Raw genomic sequence first — 20,536 nt, 5'->3', positions numbered from 1 at the left:
AGCCAAACCGACTGTGAGCCTACCCCAACACAAAAAAGCAACAAACGACAGCACAGAGGAGAGACACCGGCTGTCCAACTCATCTCAACCTTCTCTTTGAATTCCTTTTAACCCAGAGAAGCTTCAGGTATGACGTTCTGACAGGAAGGAGTCAGCGATTTCCTCCGCAAATCCCCCATAGTTCCTCCCATGTCTCCTTCCACCTCAGCTGTCATCCGAAGCAGCGTCAGCTTCTGATGACAGGATCACCTGTCAGACAGGCAGCGTCTTTTGTTACCGCGGTGAAGTGGTGCTGCATCTGAGAGCTGCTCAGACAGGTATAGCTTTCAAGATGTCCACCAGATGACACAACACTGCAGAAAAGGGGAAACAAAGTTGGACTTGACCTCATTTGTTTCCTGGTAAAAGAGAAGAAAAAGAAGTAACCAAGTATAAATAGCACACGTCTCCCTAACCCAGACCAGTGGGTCTAATTATAAACACAGTATCTGTGCCAGCCGTACAGATACTGAACATCCTTTCACTGAATCACACATATGTTTTTATGGTAAATACAGCAAAGTGCAAACGGCAGGGAATATAATCTGTATACAAGCTCTGACGGCTCTCAGGAGACAACTCCCTCTGAGCGACAAGCTGCTGTTTAAGAAAACCCAAAATAGACAATTTTCAGAGATGGGAAACCAAATGTGTGAAACCATGTTGAAGGTATCAGCGGAGTCTTCTAAAGTTAAAGCAAACACAAAAGAAAGACTGTATGTAAACCCCTCAGTGTTTCACGTGGACTCAAGTTTCAAAGTAGAGGCTCTTTTCAAATGCACAGATGACATTTCCTTTGTGACATTTTTGCACCCAGATACTAGTAGTGTTTTCTGCTAAAGCAGAATAGTGAATAAAGCCTTAGATTCAGAATAACTACATAAGTATTGGTCTTAAAGTGTCTTAGATCTCAAAACTGCTTGCTTTAGCAAAAAACAAGCAGACTAGGTTTGTGTTCAAAGTGAAGAAACGAGGGAAAATTCACCTTAATTTGCAACAATGGAACAGGTTTTTAAAAAATTGCATAGGTCAGTGCTGGTAAAACATTGGAAGAGAGAAATAAAGTAAATCTGTGGTCAACTTTACAACCTTTAGTCTTAAATGAACAGAATTTAAGGAAAATGTCAAATCTGGTCCATTCCAGATTAGGTGAGAACAACAACTTGTGTCCTTTATCAAGGAAAAACTTGCAGAAGTGAAAGACCAGCATCCATTACTCTTTATCAGTACTCTGAAAAATGTATCAGCAAATGTAATTTAATGGCTGATTTTCATCACAAGGGGTTACAAAATCAGATTTTTTTCCTCTTTTTGCTGGTCTGGAGCAATGAAGAAGTTATACAAGTTGTTTTAATGTTTGAAGACTCAAAAAGTTCAGCAAGTGGAATTGAAACGTCTTGAACCCTGGTGGTGGTTTCAATTCATAAAACTGCATCTGATCAAACCGCAATGTTACTCTAACAACCTTGTGCAGTTAAGTGAATATAACAAGTAAGAGTGAAACTCAGCATATCAGCAGAAAAACCTTCCAGAGGAAATGGACAGACGTGGGGACATTGATCTAGGACGTTAGCTCCAGAATAACAGCCCTCTTCACAATGTTTTTGAAACAGCAGTTTTGTGTCAGCTCCTGATTCACAATTTGAATAAAGAAAATCTCAGAAATGCAATTTTGAGCTTAATTTTCTAAGCTTGATTTTATATGTCCTCCATCATCCGAAAAATGCGATAGAAACATGTTAAAAACACCAAAAACATGATTATCATCAGAGTGGGCCTTTAATGACAAATTGTGATAATGAAATATTCATTTTAACTATGATGTTTTAAAACTTGCGCTTTTACAAGAATTTACAAAGACTTCAGACTCGACTTGGACTTGTATAAAAGGGACTTGTCTAGAAATAGAGGACTGAGAGTTTGAGCCTCCTTTGTTGCCACAGCGTCTAATCAACATGTAGCTGTTGAACCATCATAAACTGAACATGAAAATATCAGTGAAGCTACCAACCTTGAACTTTTTCTTTCATTTAACCCAAACTAGAAGTCTCCTTTCACTCACAGATGGTACATTAAAGATGAGAAGGTCGAAGCAGCTGCTTAAAAACTAAAACAAAGGATGGAAAAGCGGAGCTTCTGGAGCATCCTTGTTGCAAAAAAAGCCAGAGATTGAAAAATACAATATTTTTTACCAGCAGTGAAGTTGTGGACTTAAAAAAAAAATAAACTGATGTTTTCAAATTAGCATAATTTGGGCAGAAAATTCTTTCCCCTTTCTACAAGTGAGAAAGCGAGCTTTTCTGCCTGGGGAGAAAATATTTGAAAAAGATCGGAGGTCAGTTTTTGTTTTTTGCAGCACTTCTGCTCTCAGGAGGTAAAAAGCTGCTTGATTTGCAGAAAGAGTTGGATGAAGCTGAACTTCAGATTACTCAGCCACCCACAGTCAGGTCACCGCTGGTTCACAAAGCTGCTGCTTGCAGATGGGGCTCGATCGAGTTCTCTTCAGAAGGACTCTGCACACAGATGGCTGATGTGCCACAAGAAGAAATAAGAGCACACTTTTAGCTGCTGGAGAAAAGAAAAAATGTCGGCTCTCTCACAAGGAAAGACATTTACAAGCTATAACTTTTTCATTATTGGAAATTGGCATATTCTGAACAACCTTTTGAACAAGGGAGAAGGTCATCATGAGCTCCAAGTACAAAAACCGATTGAAGTTTCCCTTCAGAAACAATAGATAAACTATGACGCATCAGTATTTAAAAGCAATCATTGTTCTCCGCTAAATGAAGAGCGGAGGAACCTGAAGCAAAATATGTCTTTCTGGGATTTAAAAAAAAATCTTTTTCCTTTTAACAGCTAACAGGTGTGTGTGTGCAGCAAAAATATATCTGAAACAGCTGCGAGGCCAGCAGTGCACTGTGAACACAGGTTCTGTGTTGCCAACACAAACCTTAAAAATCTAAAGGGTTTTACCAGTTCATTTTTTTTTCTTAACTTGTCCTGTCCAACAGCTGGGCAACCAGATGAGAGCTGAGGGCCTCTTGTGTTGGACATATTTTACTTTAACAACAGGGGTTATGAATCTTCAGACAAACCAGAGGTATGTCTGAATTTTCGATCCCTTTTGTAATTGAGGCCAAACTTTATTAATTTTAATCGAATTTGAAAATCTTTGGTGTTGGACCGGACAGAAAAAGAAAGGAGGGAAGAAGAGAGAGGGATGTTAAAGAGGGGGGGATAGGAGGGTAATTATAGAAAGGGGGGGGGGGGATAGGAGGGTGATTATAGAAAGGGGGGGGACCATGAAGCAGCATAAAGCAACAAGTCTCTGGATGGTTATACTCATTACGGTGAGGTTCAGATGTAATACAGGTTTATAAGGGCGGGGCCTGTCCACACACTAAAATGTTATAAACACACCTGTTGGCTCCAAAAATGTTCACATGTCAACATGTACACAATACATATACTGTTCACACACGCATACTTATGCCTTCAAACCAACTAGTGTGAAATATTTCATTCTGTCACACAAACTATTAGTGCAAAGGTGAGCTAACACCTGTGCTCAAGTGAGTGTTTATGTTAATGTTCTTCTAAAATGGATGCTGGAATGTAAAAAGAAGGAGGGAGAGTGCCCAGCCATCCCCACACCAAGACCCCCGCCGCCGCCGCCGCCGCAGCAGCAGCCTGAACCCCCCAACGCCCGCACAGCAGCAGATAAAGAACAACCGCCCCCCGGGCGATCATATCCGCCTCCCAGGCCAGCAGGACCACCACGGGGGCCCCCAGAGCCAGAGAGCAGGAAAGACATGGGGGAACGGTGAGTGCAGCTCTGGCCCAACCAGGAGAGCAGTCCCCCCCCGCCACGCCGGGAGGGCCCAACGCGGGCCTCCGCCCCAGAAGAGCACCCACAGTCCCAGACGAGCACCTCATCACCACAATTGATGGGGGACCTTCTTGCTGTGAGGCAAGAGCGTTAACCACCACATCACCATGCTTCATAGGTTAATTGGTCACCCTAAATTGTCCCTAGGTGGGAATGTGCATGGGTGTCCCGTCCAGGATGTCCCCTGGCTTCGCCCACGAGTGGCCGGGGTCAGGCTCCGGCAGTCCCGTGACCCCGAAAGGGACAAAACGGCTTAGAAGATAGATGAATGAAATTATGCATACAGAAATAGTATACCAACGGTATACAAAAAAAAATGAAATAGAGCAAAAATAAAATCTCAGATTTTTTTTTTTTTTTATTCGATTTCCGTTTTTCCCCCCCGATTCCCCTCCCCCATACTTAAGGAAAGCAATAAGTACAAATGGCGCACAACTTAAAGAAAATTTTGCTTTTATTTAATCAAATGCAAGACAAATGTAACCCCATTTCTGGGATGAATAATAAAGAAATGAACACACTCTTGGGATCAAAGTTAAGTATAAGATTTTTCTTCTCACTCCCTTTTGGACTTGTGAGGTTCATATAATTTTCTTGTTTTACATAATTTATGTCTTATTTTTGTTATTCTACACTTGTTTTACTTGTCCAAAATAAAAAGGTTACTTACTTACTTACATAAAGTCCCAGCTGTGTTTTAAGTCACACTTTGTAGTCTAGACTAAAAGGAGACAAACATTCACCTTGAGAGTAGCACCATTTTCTAAAGGATTAACAATACAGCACATATCTGGGGTCCAAGGTTTTAATTCAATTAATAAACCCCGTCTTCTCCACGGAGAAGATGATGAAGCAACAGGAGTTGGGGTTTGGGGAGCCAAAAATGCGCCATTACACAAAAACTTGATTTAGTTATTTTTGAAATCGTCCGTAACAAAAATTCGAATTATTTCATTCAATCGATTTTTCGCCCAGGCCTAACTTCCATGTTGGAAAAAGGCCCAGGAAAATAACTAATATTTATGTAAAAAGAAAAGGTTCTTTTGTGTGCCATCATCAAATACATGGATATAGTTTACTATGAAAGGCTTAAGAATAGCATGGTATAGGCCCTTTAATAAAATACGGATCCAAGAACGGACATTTCATCTTGAAAGGTAACTTATAATAACCGAATAGATAACAATTATAGACTGAATATTTGAAGTACCCATATTTACCTTCCTAAAGCACAAGAGGAATCTTGTATATTAATGCAACATATGAACAATTCTTCAGATAATCATAGCATAAAGAATACGCTAACCAGTCAACTAAACTCATATCACTTCAAACACTAAATTCATATAATTCTTTATCCTCTGTGTCGCTTTGAAACGACCCTGCCAATGCCGGCGTAAAGGCCCGTACACACCGGGACGAATATTCGCCAGGCGTTATTCGCCAGCGTTTTTCGCCACGTTTTTTGTGTTCACACCCAAGACTGAGCGGCGCTTCTTTCGTCAGTAGCAAATACTGCTACATACATCTTATGTGCCCCCTAGTGGTTATTAGTGGGAAACTAACAAACATCAGATTTTTTACCTCAAATTGACCAAACTATGCAAAAGAACGCAACTTATACTTCAAAATATACGGCAAGTAAAAATGTAGTTGGTCTGATCAACATTTGTCCCTCAAAACTTGATCAAATTTGATGTTTTCTGCCTCCCATCAGTGCACTTTTGTGTGCACACACAAATAAAAACTCACCAAAGAGGTAAGTCACTATGACACTGTGCTAATTTATAAACACACATGCAGATAAGATCTACAGAAATATTAAATAAAAGTACAAAGTTATGGGTTTTAGGTGATGCTTTTTATTTTTAGTTCGATTTTTATTATTGATTTTCTTTTTTAGTTTCTAGGAAAAATATACTCATGTATGCAATTCCAGAAATTCAAGGATTAAAAGAAAAATGCTGGTCAAAAAGCAGGTGCGCTGGCCTCGGTCACCATAGTAACCTTCACATTCCAACCTGACATCATGTCTCACATAGCGTTCCATCAACCGCCTGCACGAGTCTCTCAAGGCTACAGTACACGTCAGCGATCTCCCTAATGCTCATCTTTGCCTTTTTCCACCAATGGATGCAATTATGTGCAATTACTGGCTTGTTAGTGCCTGAGTGCAGCGTCTAAAAACACTCCCACACACATGTGCGCACAGATGCACGGAATTTTCCTGCAAAGTTACAATTTTCACACAGGGTCATGGACTAGACCGCAACCATTCAGATATCCCCCCCCCATTTCCTCTTTTACAAAGCTCAGTTGAATGTTTAATATTGAATAAAAATGTTTCACCAAACACAGACAAATGAAGTAAAAAAAGAAAAAAAAAAAAAGGAAAGGAAAAAATTGACCACCGCCAAGTGCAGCTCAAGGCGTCTGTGTGTGGGAGGAACACTTGAGACGAACAGTAGATTCTTGCACATTAGCTTCAATCTGAAACTCTTGCATTGTACAGTTATGTCCTCGATGTGGTCGACACCCTGAGTATTGATTCAATATCCTAATTCTCCTACGCATTTATATCAGGCAGTACTTTATAAAACTCACAAACAAACAGAAATTCATAGTCTGTGCAACATCACATCATGTCTGTGACACAGCAGAGTCCAAATGATCTTACACAAAAGCTCTACTCATTCTTTTAACCTTCTGTAAATCTTATTTTTATCATGCATCTGTTCATCTGAAAAGTTTGATGCATGGAAATTGTTTTCCATTTTCAGAACCATAAAATGAACAAATCAATACATTTCTTATATGAGAAAATCAAATATGTGTGACAAACGTATCTGTGCTTCATAATTCTGTGCTGAGCTTGAAGTTTCAGTTCCAAATTTCACAAAAAATTCTTGCAGCTGTGTTGTAATCCGCTATAATGTACAAAGAAGTGGACAAATCCCACGTAGAAAAAGGTTTGTGAGATTTGTTTGTCCAGGATTAGACTGACATGATGAATGAAATATAAAAAGAAAATTGAAAGTAAAACATCCTGAGTACTCAAATTGTTAAGAATTAGGGGCAGATGCAAAATATGCACTTTAAAGGGCTCCTTTGTGACAGGAAATACACTGGACGGGCAACAAGCTCCCTGCTGCATTCACTTATAGACGACTTGATCCTTGTACATGTTCCTTTTCCTCATCCGAGCTGTCATCTAGCACAAAACTGTACGGCTGGATAGCTCCAATATTGCTCGCCATTTTTGTTGCACCAGTAATGTTAATTTGAAAGTATGAGGGGCTGTAAGCTAGCGGGACAGTGTTAACAAAGGAATGATGGGAAGTGAGGACAGGCCCATAACTCCAAGGTGAAATTCTAAAGAACTCTAATGAACTGCTGCTCTGCAGAAACTATGTCCTAGAAAAAGGTTTTTTGATTTTGGCTAAAAACAGCAAAATCATAATTAAAAGACCACTGGGAACACTTTTGAAACAGATCAAAAGATTGTAGCGGGACTTAAACAGGATAAATGAAAGAAGAGTGAGGATGACGTGTGTTGTTTCAATATTCATGTTTATCTAGTAAAAATGTCTAATTTTAAAATGTTTTTTTTTTTTAAATAGTAGGGGAAAAAACACTTTCATTGGTATTTCAGAAACACACAAAAAAGGTCATGATCTGAGTTATGAGACCTTAATTTAGAAAAGAAACACACTGCTCAGTTCAGGTACTGTATATAGCTCAAGTTTGACACCGGACATGTTCAATGGTGTCTTTCTACATGACAGTTGGTCTTCAAGACAAAACGCAGTGCTTCAGCCAAAGGGCAGTGTGCAACAGAACAAGCTGAATGGACCATTATCTGGCTTTACTGCGTTTGAGGCCTGAGGCATAAAGGTCAAACACGCTGTAATCTGCACATTTATCAGAAGGTTGACCCACACAAGCAAAAGGACAGTGGCCTTTTCCCATTACTTAGAAACCTCAGTCAACCTACAGGGTCTGAGCTTTTACCTTTACAGGTTGAACAACACACCAGAAGGGTAATAGTTTTATGATATGCAATGCATTATTACTGATGAACATGAGAAGATTAAACAGTTGTTTTGCTTTTATTTTCTTTAAAAAACATCAGATTTAAACATACAGAGTTTTCAAATTTACAGAAATTCCCCAAGTTTGATTTTTACAAAGAGGCCTTTGGTCAGAACTAAATAAAAATAAAGTCAGAGGAGATGGTGGAAGCTGGAATGTGGAGGAGTCTGCCTGAGGTGGACACACAATCATGTAACTAAAGATAACAAATGAGCAAACAAATTCTCTGTAATCCTTTATAACTGCAGAAACAGAAAAACCAGGGATTATTTCCACAATTCTTACAAAAATCTCAAACATTTTCTACGTTTTTATAGCAAATCTTTGGCCATTAAAAGTATTTAACTTGCAGCTTTTTTAGACAAAACTTTTTGGAAGAAGAACTTAGAGCAAAATCTGCAGCCATGACAAAATGTAATAAATGTAAATATCAATCTAACTTCTTTTTTTTTTCTTAACAAATCAAGAAACCACCACCAGTCTGAAATATCCATTTATCATAATGAGCAATTACACTGTCAAGAAGATAGCACCATCTTATTTCAACTTCATTATTTATTTATTTGATTCCTAAACAATGTAGTACTTAATATCTGAAATGGGTTTAATATATTGGTGTTTTGTATTACTTTTATTGTTTTTATTTTTTATATATTTGAAGTATTTAAAGAATTTGGTTAAACCACAAATGAAACACATTCCAACATGATGCCCAACTCTTAATACAGTCTTAAAATGTTTGAATCAAGTTGGTGACAGTTTTCTATAAATATTACAATAGTTTTCTGGATTCTAGTTTGAAGGATTTCATAGGGTATGAATAAAATGACTCAAGCTCTTTAATCCACCTTTTAGAGAAGTAGGGATGTAAGAATTATTTGACTTTATCAATTAATTGGTTTATATTCCTACAATCCAACCAGATCGATCTGCCAGAGGCAAGTTGTTCATTGAATCAACCTTTACAATTGTTATATTTTTTCAAAGTGAAATAGATAGATTATAATCAATGCACAACCTTCACTGTCCAGTACCCAGTTATTTATCTTTGAATCCCACTGGTTGAAGTTTTGACTAAAGATGTCCCAGATCAATTTTAGGAGATTGGATGGAATCAAATCGTTCAAAATGAACCAATATCAACTATAAATCATATCAGCAACCACAAATTATGATATTGATTGTCATCTTTCAACCACCTTCCAATAACATACATTTGGCTCATTTCTTTCCAATTGCAGTTTTGTTCCACTGTGCCCCATAGCAGTCCAGAGGGATCATTCTAACAGGTGCCTTGACATGAGAAGAAACCTCGCATGCAGGTGACACACGAGCAAGTGCTGCAGGTTAATCATGACTTCTACATGGAAAGCATTTCAACCAGCTGGTGTGTGTGTGTGGGGGGGGGGGGGTCTTCCACATTAATCAAAGACTAACTATGGTTAATTTACACTGCAAATATTTGAAGCAAAATTAAAACATACTCTGCATGTTCCAGCAGAGATCAGAAGAACAATTAGGTGAACCAAAGGCCAGCGAACTCCTTTTATTAATACTATCCATCGGATTTACACACTACAACAAAAGCATGGTGTGCAAAGATCAAGAAAATGTGAACAAGCACCAATGAAAGCTACTTAAGATTCAAATACACACAGAGTGATTATTTTTCTTAAAAAGCAGAGAATCTAGCAGAGGAAGAGAGAAAGACAACTGTAAGGGTGAGGAGGTCAGTCTTCCTCCCCCTCATCTTCATTTCTCACCTCTATCTGCTTTGACGCCCTTTCCTCAAAGCTCTGACCTCCCTAACGGTCCAACAACAAACAGCTTGCCGCCCACAAGAGCTCCATCCTCCATCACCGACTCCAGCTGTCAGCGCTAGTTAGGTTTTTTGGCTTCTCGCACGGAAAAACCAACACAATGGGACAATGCATGTAGATTAGACTTGGACCTTCATCTGCCCCAATATTGACATTGCTACTCGTTACTGTTTAACGGCTGCTGCCAGCAGCTGTATCCATCTTTCACTCCAAGGTCGGCCTGAAAGCTCCATTCAAAAGCAACAAAAGCCGCTTTTTTCCTCAAATCACAATATTTTACTCGCAGCAGGAAAGGTTAGCGTTATAGGAGCTCAGGCGGGTCATGTCATCCCTCCTCTTCTCTTTTATGCATTTCATTATTAACTAGATTTTTCATTTTAAACCTTTACAGCTGTGACCTTATTTCAAAAGCAGGGAGCTCCCAGCAGCAGTTTGGGGTTGATGGGTACAATACTGACATGAAACAGAAAAAAATAACATATACTTCAGGTACTGTACATATACTACACAAGACAGGAAAGGAAACCTTTGCATTATACAGTTTTCCTTTAAATAAAACACATTAGGGATCAGTCATTAGTGTTTTAGAGAAAAAACTGTGAAGTTGACATTCATCGGTCTACGAGTGCAGGAGGCAGTAATGTCTTGCCCCATGCACAGAAACAAGTCCATCATCCATGAAAGACATTGTCTTTTGAATCTGAAGCCCTGCTACACACAAATGCAAGAACGCTTCTCCAGAACAGGAATGCAACACTGAGGTCAGAACAGAAAAATGTATAAAAGGGAGCCTCAACGGATGCATACATGCTGCTAATTTATTTTCTTATTTTTTACAAAATATCATAGCACCTCAATGTTCAACATGAAATCTTTCTATTTAATGTTACTCAAGTGTTTTCTTTGACATCATTTCCCTTTTTAAAATAAAAACAAAAATGACACTTTTTGGCCAAATCCGAATTCCTTGCAGGGGCATTTGGAACTTTAGTGTTGTGTACTTTCCAAGCGCTGGCAGCTACGCACTAAAGTAAATGACTGGTGACTAACAATGACGTCATCAAGTAATAGTCACGTCCAGATCTGAAGACACTATTTCTCCATAACTCTCCCCTTGGAGGGCTAAATGTAGGGGTAGGGAGAAGAGGTAAGGAATGAATTTGGATTCTGCCTTGTTTCAAATCCATTTCACGCTTAGGTTTTATAAAATGATTTGTTAAAAATTATGAAATTGATTGATTTATAACTGTAATGAAAAAAGCAAAAAGCAAAATCATGGTGATGTCTTTTTTTAATTGAAATGAAAAATTCTGACCTTAAAGTTGGACTCCAACAGCTTCATTCTTTTCTAAAGAAATACTTCTAAAAAGATTATCTTAGATCAAACATTTATTTCTTTTGCTTTTGGGAAATTTGGATGTAAAAACTTAGCTCTGGGATTGACCCAGACTTTTCTAAACAAGATTAAGTCAAAATACAATTTTTAATCTAAAGATACATTTGTTTTCAAAATACTCAATATTACAAAACAGAACTTAATTAAAAAGCATGGTACTTGAACTAAGATAGGGAAAATGCTAAATAAAATCCTGTCTTTACATTAGCCATCAAATTATCTGAGGACACACCACACTTAAACATGCATAAATGTCACTGCATGGGCTCACTAAATGTCAAAGGCTTTTGGACTTTATTTCAAGGACAGACGACATTAAAACACTTACCGGTACTGCAAAACGTTTTTCCGTGCATGTGCTTGTTGGATTTAAAATGATAAATATGAAAGAAAACTTAATGAAATATAAGCTTTGTTTTATTGTGTTCTACTTGGAAAAGAACAAGGGTTTTATCCAATTAGATAAGTTGTGGGTTGATTTCCAAAAGAGCAGTAGATATGGAGAGAAATTAGACTCAGTCGGATTTGTGCGTGCGTAATTCTTGATTTGTGCGTAAATTAGGATTTGTGTATGCATATTCTTGCTTTGTGCGTGCGTAGATTTGTGCATAAATTTGGATTTGTGTGTGATTTGTTACTTGCGCACAAATCAAGAATTACGCACGCACAAATCCGACTGAGTCTAATTTCTCTCCATAAGTAGATTTTTTACGAGGGTTTCCAAAACCAGATTTCAAAAATAAAAGCTTTAGTGCTATTTTTTTTAAACTTTTGATCTGTATGTAATACGTTTTCTTTTTTTTTTACGTGGTTGCTAAAAAGGTAAAGTTCTCTGGACTGGTAAGAAAAAAGGAGTGCACACAGACACACAACTTGTGTATGACTCCAATTATAGCTATTTCTTTTATCCAATCACTCATTCTAAGGCAGGGGTGTCAAACTCATTTTGGTTCGGGGGCTGCATTCAACCCGTCTGATCCCAAGTGGGCCGGACCAGTGACATAAAAGAAAAAAATGTTTTTTTTTACTGAGTTGGAAAAAAAGCCTCAGCCAACATGGTAGCCTAATCATTTATTATTACAGATTCATTTACAGAGGCCAATGGATGTAAAATAAAATGCATTTCACTTAAAAAATTGGTTTAATTAATTTTTATTCAGACTGAATATTTTACATCTGACACTGAATCAATCCTTATCATAAACTCTTTATGGTGAGTCTCATAGTGGTACTGAATGTTGTATTCTTTGAGCACCTGTTGATGACATACATGCAGGTTTTGCTTTCAACTCTGTAAACAAATAAAACTTTGTCCATTTTTCCTGGAAAACTCAGGACTTCAACCCTTTTTTTCTTTTTGACAACATTTTGGTCATTAGGGTGTCACTACTGATCATTCTTATAACAATGTAACAGCAGTGGGCTTGCGGGGAACCAAAATAAATCTTATTCAGACACAGTCCCCCTAGTGGCGGAATTGCGCATGGACTAGAAACGTGCTTGTTTTTTTTTTTTAAACATTCTTATTTTTACTCTTTATGAATGGGCCGGATTTAACCATCTGGCGGGCCGGATACGGCCCGTGGGCCGTATGTTTGACACCCTTGTTCTAAGGTGTAAAAAGGCAGATTTTATGAGCTTCTGAAGGTTTTTTTCACGACTGTTGTTTGTAAAAGATGTAAACCATAAACACTGATGATGCAGCTAAAGTTTCCAGTGATGCACCACTTTGTAAACTAACTGCATCTATATAAAGCAAACAGCAGCGATGTAAATATGGCCTGTGTATGGACACTAATGGCTTCTGACAGGAATTACAAAAACATATGTAATGACGGCATTTTTGCATCTCTGCGCATTAGGAGAAATAGGCCCATAGATAGTAAAGCATCCTCATTTTGTGGTCATTACAAGCCTTCTTAGGATATTTTCTCATTCGGCATAATGCAGGGAATTATTAACATTAGTTTATATTTTGCTACAGCAGTATGTCAATAGCGGGTCATAATGACAAGGAAGAATTCTGTATGGGGCTGAAGGAAGGCCAAGATTGGATCTCCAAATATAAATTTCCATTAAAGCTGACGTCGTTCGGGCCCAGAGGCTGCTTCATTAAGGAAATGTAATGATTCCATTCGTTATATTCCGACCTTTGCGACTCATCCACCCGCTCGTTTTGATCTAATGTGGATAAACTGCATCCAGATGCAACGGGAGGCGGCTTTCATGTCCTACCAGCAGGTGGGCAGTTTAATTTCTTACAGGCGGGGGGGCCTGTGAGAAATCTAGTCTTTTTATTCGTACATTTACAGTTAATAACAGAACATGTATTTTTATTGTAATTTTCAATAAAAACGTGCCTCATATCCTGGGGCGTCAGGTACTTTATTCCAGCACTAAATTCTTTAGGATCCATAGATAGGGTTTTTTAGATCTCAACATATTGGTTTCTGGTGGCTGGACAAACACCTCAGACTCTGCCATGTTTGTGATTTTTCCTAAGATGTTTTCCATTTTGCTGCTGTCCTGCAGGAGAAAGTTGCCACTTTATAGGAGAGATACTGCAGTGTCTGTGTGCCAGGATGCAAGAATTTCTCAGTGGTTTATTGCACAGCAACAGGACAGATGTTGTTTCTTGTTAGGGCAGCTTTAGTTCTGGAGGGAAAACCGCAGTCTGTCAGTTTCTGGCTCCAGTGGTCGACATGTTGAAACCTCCTGGGGTGAGGCATTGAATGCCACACTGTCCTTAAAATGTATTTTTTAAACAATATATGAAATGAACGATATCTAATATACATTACAGAGTGAATATTTTATTACTATAGTTTATTAAAATGTTTTAAATGCTAATAAAATGGTGACATTCTCTTTTTCTTTTGAGCATTAACTCTAGTTTCACAGATGCTAAACCTCCACACACTGACTCTCATGGTAAATGAAGGCACAGATTGACAGCTCTGAGCTCTTAGAAGACCCTATTTTAAGTTGTTGCCATGCCAGCTTCATAGCAGTCAGTGACTCCATGTAAAAGCGCAGCTCTAAGAGCAGCACCATGAATTATTCACTGCCTTTAACAGCGAGGGCGAGTCCTCCCTAACAGCATTTTCAGAAACGCTGAAATGCCCAAAATCTGTCACTTCGATAAAGAGATTCAACAGATTCTAACAGACTTTCAATGGTTTCCTTCAATGAGACGGTTTTAATGAACAGGAGGCAGAAAACAGGTCAAATCCTCCCACAATCCTCTCTGCTGCCTCTCGCCCTCGTTTGCAATTCCAATTGAGCGTCGGTAAGAACAATTCAGCTAATTACCTATGATTTTTTTCTATTTCTTTTTAAATCACAGCAGAACACAGAGATGTCCCTCTTGTATCTTCTCCATGACCAACACACACACAGACACACAGATACAAAGAAAGGCAGAGTGTGAGTCACCTGCATCAATGTACACAGCAGCTGCACATTGTATCTAAGTGCTTCATTTTAAATGACTGTGCAGTCACCGCCTTCGGGGTGAATCTGCAACAGTTGTGAGGGTAAGTGGCTGATCACCTGTTGCATCAGTCTAAACCACCTGTTACTCACTTTGGAGTTTAACATAAATTCTCATCGATTTATTTTCATGCACAATGCCACCTAAAACAAAAAAGCAGGAGTGTGTAGCCTCAACTTTCAGATGAGAAGAATCATCTTTCATTTAGTATCAAAACAAACAAAAAGTTAAAAAGTATATTCAACTTTCCTACTTTATGCCAATTAACAGCTTTGTGGCCAACCCTTATTGTTTAAAGTCCCACTTCAACTGTATTTTGGTCTATTGTCAAATAATGATTGTACCATTTTTAGCCACAAAAAAAAAAGACTTGTCGTTTTCTAGGACGTTTCTGCATAGTGGCAGGAGTTCATTAGAAATTCGCCTTTAAATTGTGTGTAGGACTTGGTCCAGAGTAAGCCTGCCCCCATTTCCCATCATCCCTTTGTTTACATTCTCTCCCACTAGCTTACAGCCCCTTACAACCCCAACCTGACATTAAAGCATTAAAATAAAACAAAAATGGCGAGTAATATTGGAGGTATCCAGCCGTAACGTTTGGAGCTACAATAAATGTCAGCTCTGGATGCATCAGAATGGAGCAGAGCAGGGAGCTTGTGGCCCGCCGACTGTAACTTCTAGGTCACTGCTACAAGCTTTTTCAAATTGTATTTTTTCCTTCTGCTCCTGATTCAAAACGATTTTAATAATACTCAGAAATGGGATTTCAAGCTTAATGTTCTTTATACATGTCCATCATCAGAAAAACGCCATAAGAACATGTTAAAAAAAACATTATTTTCATTGGAGCACGTCTTTAATTTATGGTATCCATTTTTGGCAATAATGCTGCTAAGATTATTTACTATTACTTTTAAAAAAAAGTCATTGTCATTATTTAAGAGACAAAATGTCTCATTCCAAATAGTTTTTGAACCTAATTAGCTGTGGATTTACAAAGGTCTTTCTATCTAGCTTCTATTTAAAAGCTGCATCTGCAAATGGATCAACAGCAGTCATTAGTTTTCTTCTTCATTCCTGCAGCAGCCGGATACTCCTGAGTGTTCAGCCTGCCCTCAGGCAAAGTACAGGAACCGAGGACATGAGCATCCTGACAAAGCGGACTCGCACAGCATCTGGTAGCCTGCACTGACAAATGCGGCAGGTATTCATTGTCTGATTTGTGCACAATTGATGATAAATTATGCAAACTGATAGGCGATGTGTCCCTTGAGTGAAACCCCAACTAAAGTAGGTTACAAAGCAACTGCACTGAAATACTTCTGCTTTTGGGGTCAAAACCAAATCAGACCAGCTGTATATGGAATTTCATGCACATTCTTCTTTATTTACCTTTCTAAGTGCAGCTAAACTAACATTTAACCACATGTTTCATAAGAAGAAGGTGCGGAGAAACAAGAGATTATTTTTTCTTTTGATCACTTAAAATTGTTTCTTAAAGCTGAGTTTAGCTTTCTTTCGGTTCAATGTCAAAATTAGTAGTGATTTGTCTCTTTGGTTAATGTGTTTAAGTTATGTTTGTTATTTGTAGATTCCCACCTTGTAGGTCCGATGAGCCAGTTTAAAACCCCCTTAGTGTATCCTGCTGGATGAGTCAGTTTTAGTTTGTTTGAGGAATTTGTTTGTGATTTCCTTAGTGACATTTGGTTAAGTTGACCCCATTTTATTTTGGGGCCATTCATAAGTTGGTAATAGTTATGTTGGAAAATAAAAAACTTTTTTTTAACATCTTTTCTCCTGTGGCTCACAATCTCTAAATGGTTTATCAAAGCTATTTTCGATCATTTTCCAAATGATAAAACCAAATAGAAAAAAGGAAATCTGGCCAACAAGACTCACGTGATAACAGGTAAAAACTGAGGGCGTAACAATTAATGAATCAATACATTCCTACGAACCAACCAGATCAATCTGTCTGAGCCAAGTTGTTAATTGACTTGACCTATACCATTATAAAACATTTTCAAAATGAAATAAATTGCTTATATCAATATTAGGAAATACCATTTGGATTGAGGTACAGTATATTTACTAGAGCGTAAAAACGACCAAGTGCTTCACACGTGATGGCAGCAGAAAATGATCAAGCCATCATTACAGTGCAATGTATGGAGACACTTTGACTTTAGCAGAGACTTGTACAATGTGGTAAAATGTTCTAACAACGTCCCCTTTGGATTATTTGGATCTGGAAAAATAACAGTGGGTTGAACTTAATGAAGCTAAAATGTTAAACAGAGATTCTTGTTAACTTGTTTGTTTGTACACAAATCTAATTTACTTTTTATTATCTTTGGCTAAAGATGTCCAGGATGAATTTTAAGTCAGTGATCAAATCGTTCAAAATGAACCAAAATCCACGATGAAATGTATCAGCAACCACAAATTATTATGTTAATCAAATCTTTGTTAAAGTGAATCATTCCACCCATAGTACAAACATTGACAGGAAGGTAGAAAGGTTAAAACACTACGTTACAGCTGATTGAGTCATCAGACCAGCACATACATGTAAATACACATAAATGCTGGGCCCTCATGTTTCCTCATGTTTAACATGAAGTGTGATGATTTCTTTGCACTAGGAGAGACAGCCGTGTGAAGCACACTCACAGCGTGAATGCTGTGTCCTTTCATTTTTTTTTGTGTGTGTGTAAATGGCCAGTCTTTTGCAGTTCCCAAACAGCGGGACACCTTTTCAAAACATTGCCAAAAGAAAGAAAATCTGCCCCTAATGGCCAAACTGTAATCGACTGCAGTTGATTCTTTTTTCCTCAACCTTAAATTATTGCAATCAATCAATGTGTCCACTCACCAGGGCAGAGACCACTGCTGGCTATCTTCAGAGAAACCCCAACAGGATATTTACATGAATTTAATCATTTAATTTGCATTAGCAGGGCTCCATCAGATTAACAACAAGCGAAAAAGACAAACCTCGCCTCAACAAACCATCACTCTTCTCAGACAGTCAGAAGTAATGATGGGAGGTAAATCAGACGTGTGTGTGCAAATAGAGTTTTGAATTCATGCTCACAAGTCTGACTATTTTCCTGTGCAAAGATTATAAAAGCCCAACCACCCCCTAACTTCCATCTGGTGAGAGGATGGTTTAGGTGCGGGTTTGACACCTTTTTTTTTTTGCCAAAGATAATTAAGGACTGAGAGAAAAAGAGTCCTCACTATTCTGTTGTTTGCTCACATACTCCCTTTTCCTCCTCCCTGAAATGTGACGCTGTCTGCACACCCACTCTTAAAGAGAGACACAGAGAGAGGGAGAGTGGAGAGGAGGGACACGGATCGGCACACAGAGCCAGCTTGCAGCTCCTACTTCACTGTAGCTGCTCTGCCAGACAACACTCAGCCATCCACATCACACTCTCTCAAACACATTTGCTCTCTCAGCCGACAACACCCTCTCAATTTCTCAGCTGCATCAAACGTCCAAACGACAAGGTGAAAACAAACCCCACGCACAGACACCAGCTCTGAGGAGGAGGCTGGACTGAAGCTGGAGGGGCTGACTGGAGAATGGAATGGAACCTCAGAAGGATGGAGAGTGAACTGAGGCACATCAATCCGGACCTGCTGCAGCCCAGCAAAAGCTTCAAGAAGCCCTCTTCCGGCACCATCACCCTCAATGTAGGGGGGTTTCTTTACACCGCCCATCGGACCACCCTTTCCAAGCACCTCGGGTCCTTTCTGGAGGAGGTGGCCAATGGTAAAAAGCCGGTTCAACACACAGATTCTATGGGCAATCCCTTCATTGACAGAGATGGTCCTGTTTTTCGCCACGTGCTCAACTACCTCCGGACCGGTGAGCTCCAGCTGCCTGATGACTTCCGTGAGGCAGGGCTGCTGCGCAGAGAGGCCGACTTCTACCGCCTGAGCCAGCTGGTGGAGGCCGTGGTCGAGTGGGAAAATCAACGAGCAGCCCAGCGAGAACCCGCGTTTTTGGAGGTGACAGACAGCCACGAGAGGTCGCAGGGCCTCAAGGTGTACTGCAGCGACGCCACCTTCATTGAGAAGGTTAAGGGACGGCTGGTGCAGATCTCCAAGAGCCGCTTGGACGGCTTCCCAGAAGAATTTGTGGTGTCATCAAATGTGATCCAGTTTCGCCACTTCATCAAGTCTGAGCCGGGCTCACGGCTCGTGCTGAAGGAGGACAGCACGTTCGTGTGCACTCTAGACTGTCTGAAACTAGAAACAGTGATGCTAGCACTTAAATCGGGGTTCAAGTTGGTCACCAGCCTCGACAGCAGTAAAGGCTCTGTGGTGGCAGCGGAGGCCCTGCACTTTGTCAAGTAAGATGAAGAGAAATGCAGGAATCAGAGAGAAGGCAGAAGGGAAAGTACTGCCATATTTCATATTCACTCCACTAATGTCAGGTATTGGTTTGAGTCTTGTAAAATGTGTATTATGTGAATTAGTAGATAAAATAAAAGGTGAGCTGGACTGTTTAGGACAGACTTTACTAATGAAGCTTTGGGCGGTTGTTTTTAGCAGAACCATGTTTTGGCATTTGCCGAATTTGCACTGCTCTGTATTATTGTATTGTAGAATCCAGAAAGATCCTGATAGCACAAAAGCCCCGGTGACATGGACGACAAGCCACAAACCAATCTTCACGCGGAAAATACTGCACTTCAAGTTCCATCAATACATGTGTGCTTTTGTCAGTGGCTGCAAAAACGGAAAAAACAGCCCCTTCATAAAAAGCCTGTGATGTGCACTGTTGTGCCATTCAGCTTTTACTACAGCCTGTGTGTGTGCGCGTGTGTGTGCCTCGCCGTACACGGTGTGTGTGAGTGTTTCTGTTTTATTAGCTTGAGTTTTTTAGTTCGATTTGAAAAGCAGAGCTCACTGAAGGCAGGCTTAGGCCAACACACAAACGTTTAATTAACTGTTAAAGTTTAGGAGCAAAGAGCTGTGATTATTGCAAGGGCTTAGAATCTTGCATGATGCATGTGCACAGAAATCCTTTTTAAAAAGTGTGTTTTGTAAGTGCCGTGAGCCTCTGTGAAGCCAGTACCACAAAAATGCCTATTTCTTTAAATGTGAATATTTTACAAATAAAATGGATTTAAACAAGCAGTTTGTAGTTTCTTTGAAATCCTGGGTTTATTATATAAAACAAGTATTAATTTGTTTGCATGCGGAGGTCATTTATTGCAAAACTAATTATTCAGGGAATGTAGAAAATTATAATCTGTAATTGTTTACTCCAATTATAATAATCTACCTCCTGTGAAATGGACATGAGCAATATTACAATACCTCACATGGTAAACTTTGTTTTCACAGAATATGAAGCCTAAAATACACTACACATGACAAACATGACTCATTTTCCATCTAAAATAGTTTGACTTTTAGTTAATGTTTTATCAGAAGTATAAAGTAAAGATTGAAGAGACCCTAAACTTGATGAAATTATGTTTGTGTTGTGTTATTAGAGCATCTGTTGATGTCATTCTGTCCTGAGGACAGCACTTTGATCTGCAAAAGCAGAAATGTCCTGCTTTCAAAAGGCTTTCTTCCTCTGCTGAAAGTTCCTAAAGCTCTCACACTGTAGCACTGATATATAGGGATGCAGAAATAGCATTAAAAATATATTTGCATAAATAAAATTAATATCTCTTTAAAAAATGTGCAATATTTTTAACTCTGCAAACACTTACTAAAAGTCATTAAACGAGAAATCACCATAAAAGATGACACTTCTAACAAAAATATGGATTTAA

The 20,536-nt window shown here is 39.0% G+C and overlaps 2 protein-coding genes across 2 annotated transcripts in view; one reads left to right on the top strand and one right to left on the bottom strand.

Annotated features, from left to right (window-relative positions):
• LOC101164354 (general transcription factor IIF subunit 2) overlaps positions 1-20,536 on the bottom strand; it is a 49,678-nt gene that overhangs the window by 6,119 nt on the left and 23,023 nt on the right. The gene's annotated exons all lie outside the window — the stretch shown is intronic.
• kctd4 (potassium channel tetramerization domain containing 4) lies at positions 18,055-19,886 on the top strand. The gene has a single exon (XM_004081688.4). It carries the CDS (start codon positions 18,324-18,326, stop codon positions 19,098-19,100), a length of 777 nt encoding a protein of 258 aa, XP_004081736.1. The 5' UTR covers positions 18,055-18,323; the 3' UTR covers positions 19,101-19,886.

This window comes from Oryzias latipes, chromosome 21 (assembly GCF_002234675.1).
Source record: "Oryzias latipes chromosome 21, ASM223467v1".
NCBI lineage: Eukaryota > Metazoa > Chordata > Actinopteri > Beloniformes > Adrianichthyidae > Oryzias > Oryzias latipes.
This window is presented reverse-complemented; position numbering and strand designations above follow the sequence as displayed.

What these genes read in the sequence shown, in the direction of transcription:
- kctd4 (XM_004081688.4), top strand. Translation starts at nt 18,324, where the DNA reads ATGGAATGGAACCTCAGAAGGATGGAGAGTGAACTGAGGCACATCAAT.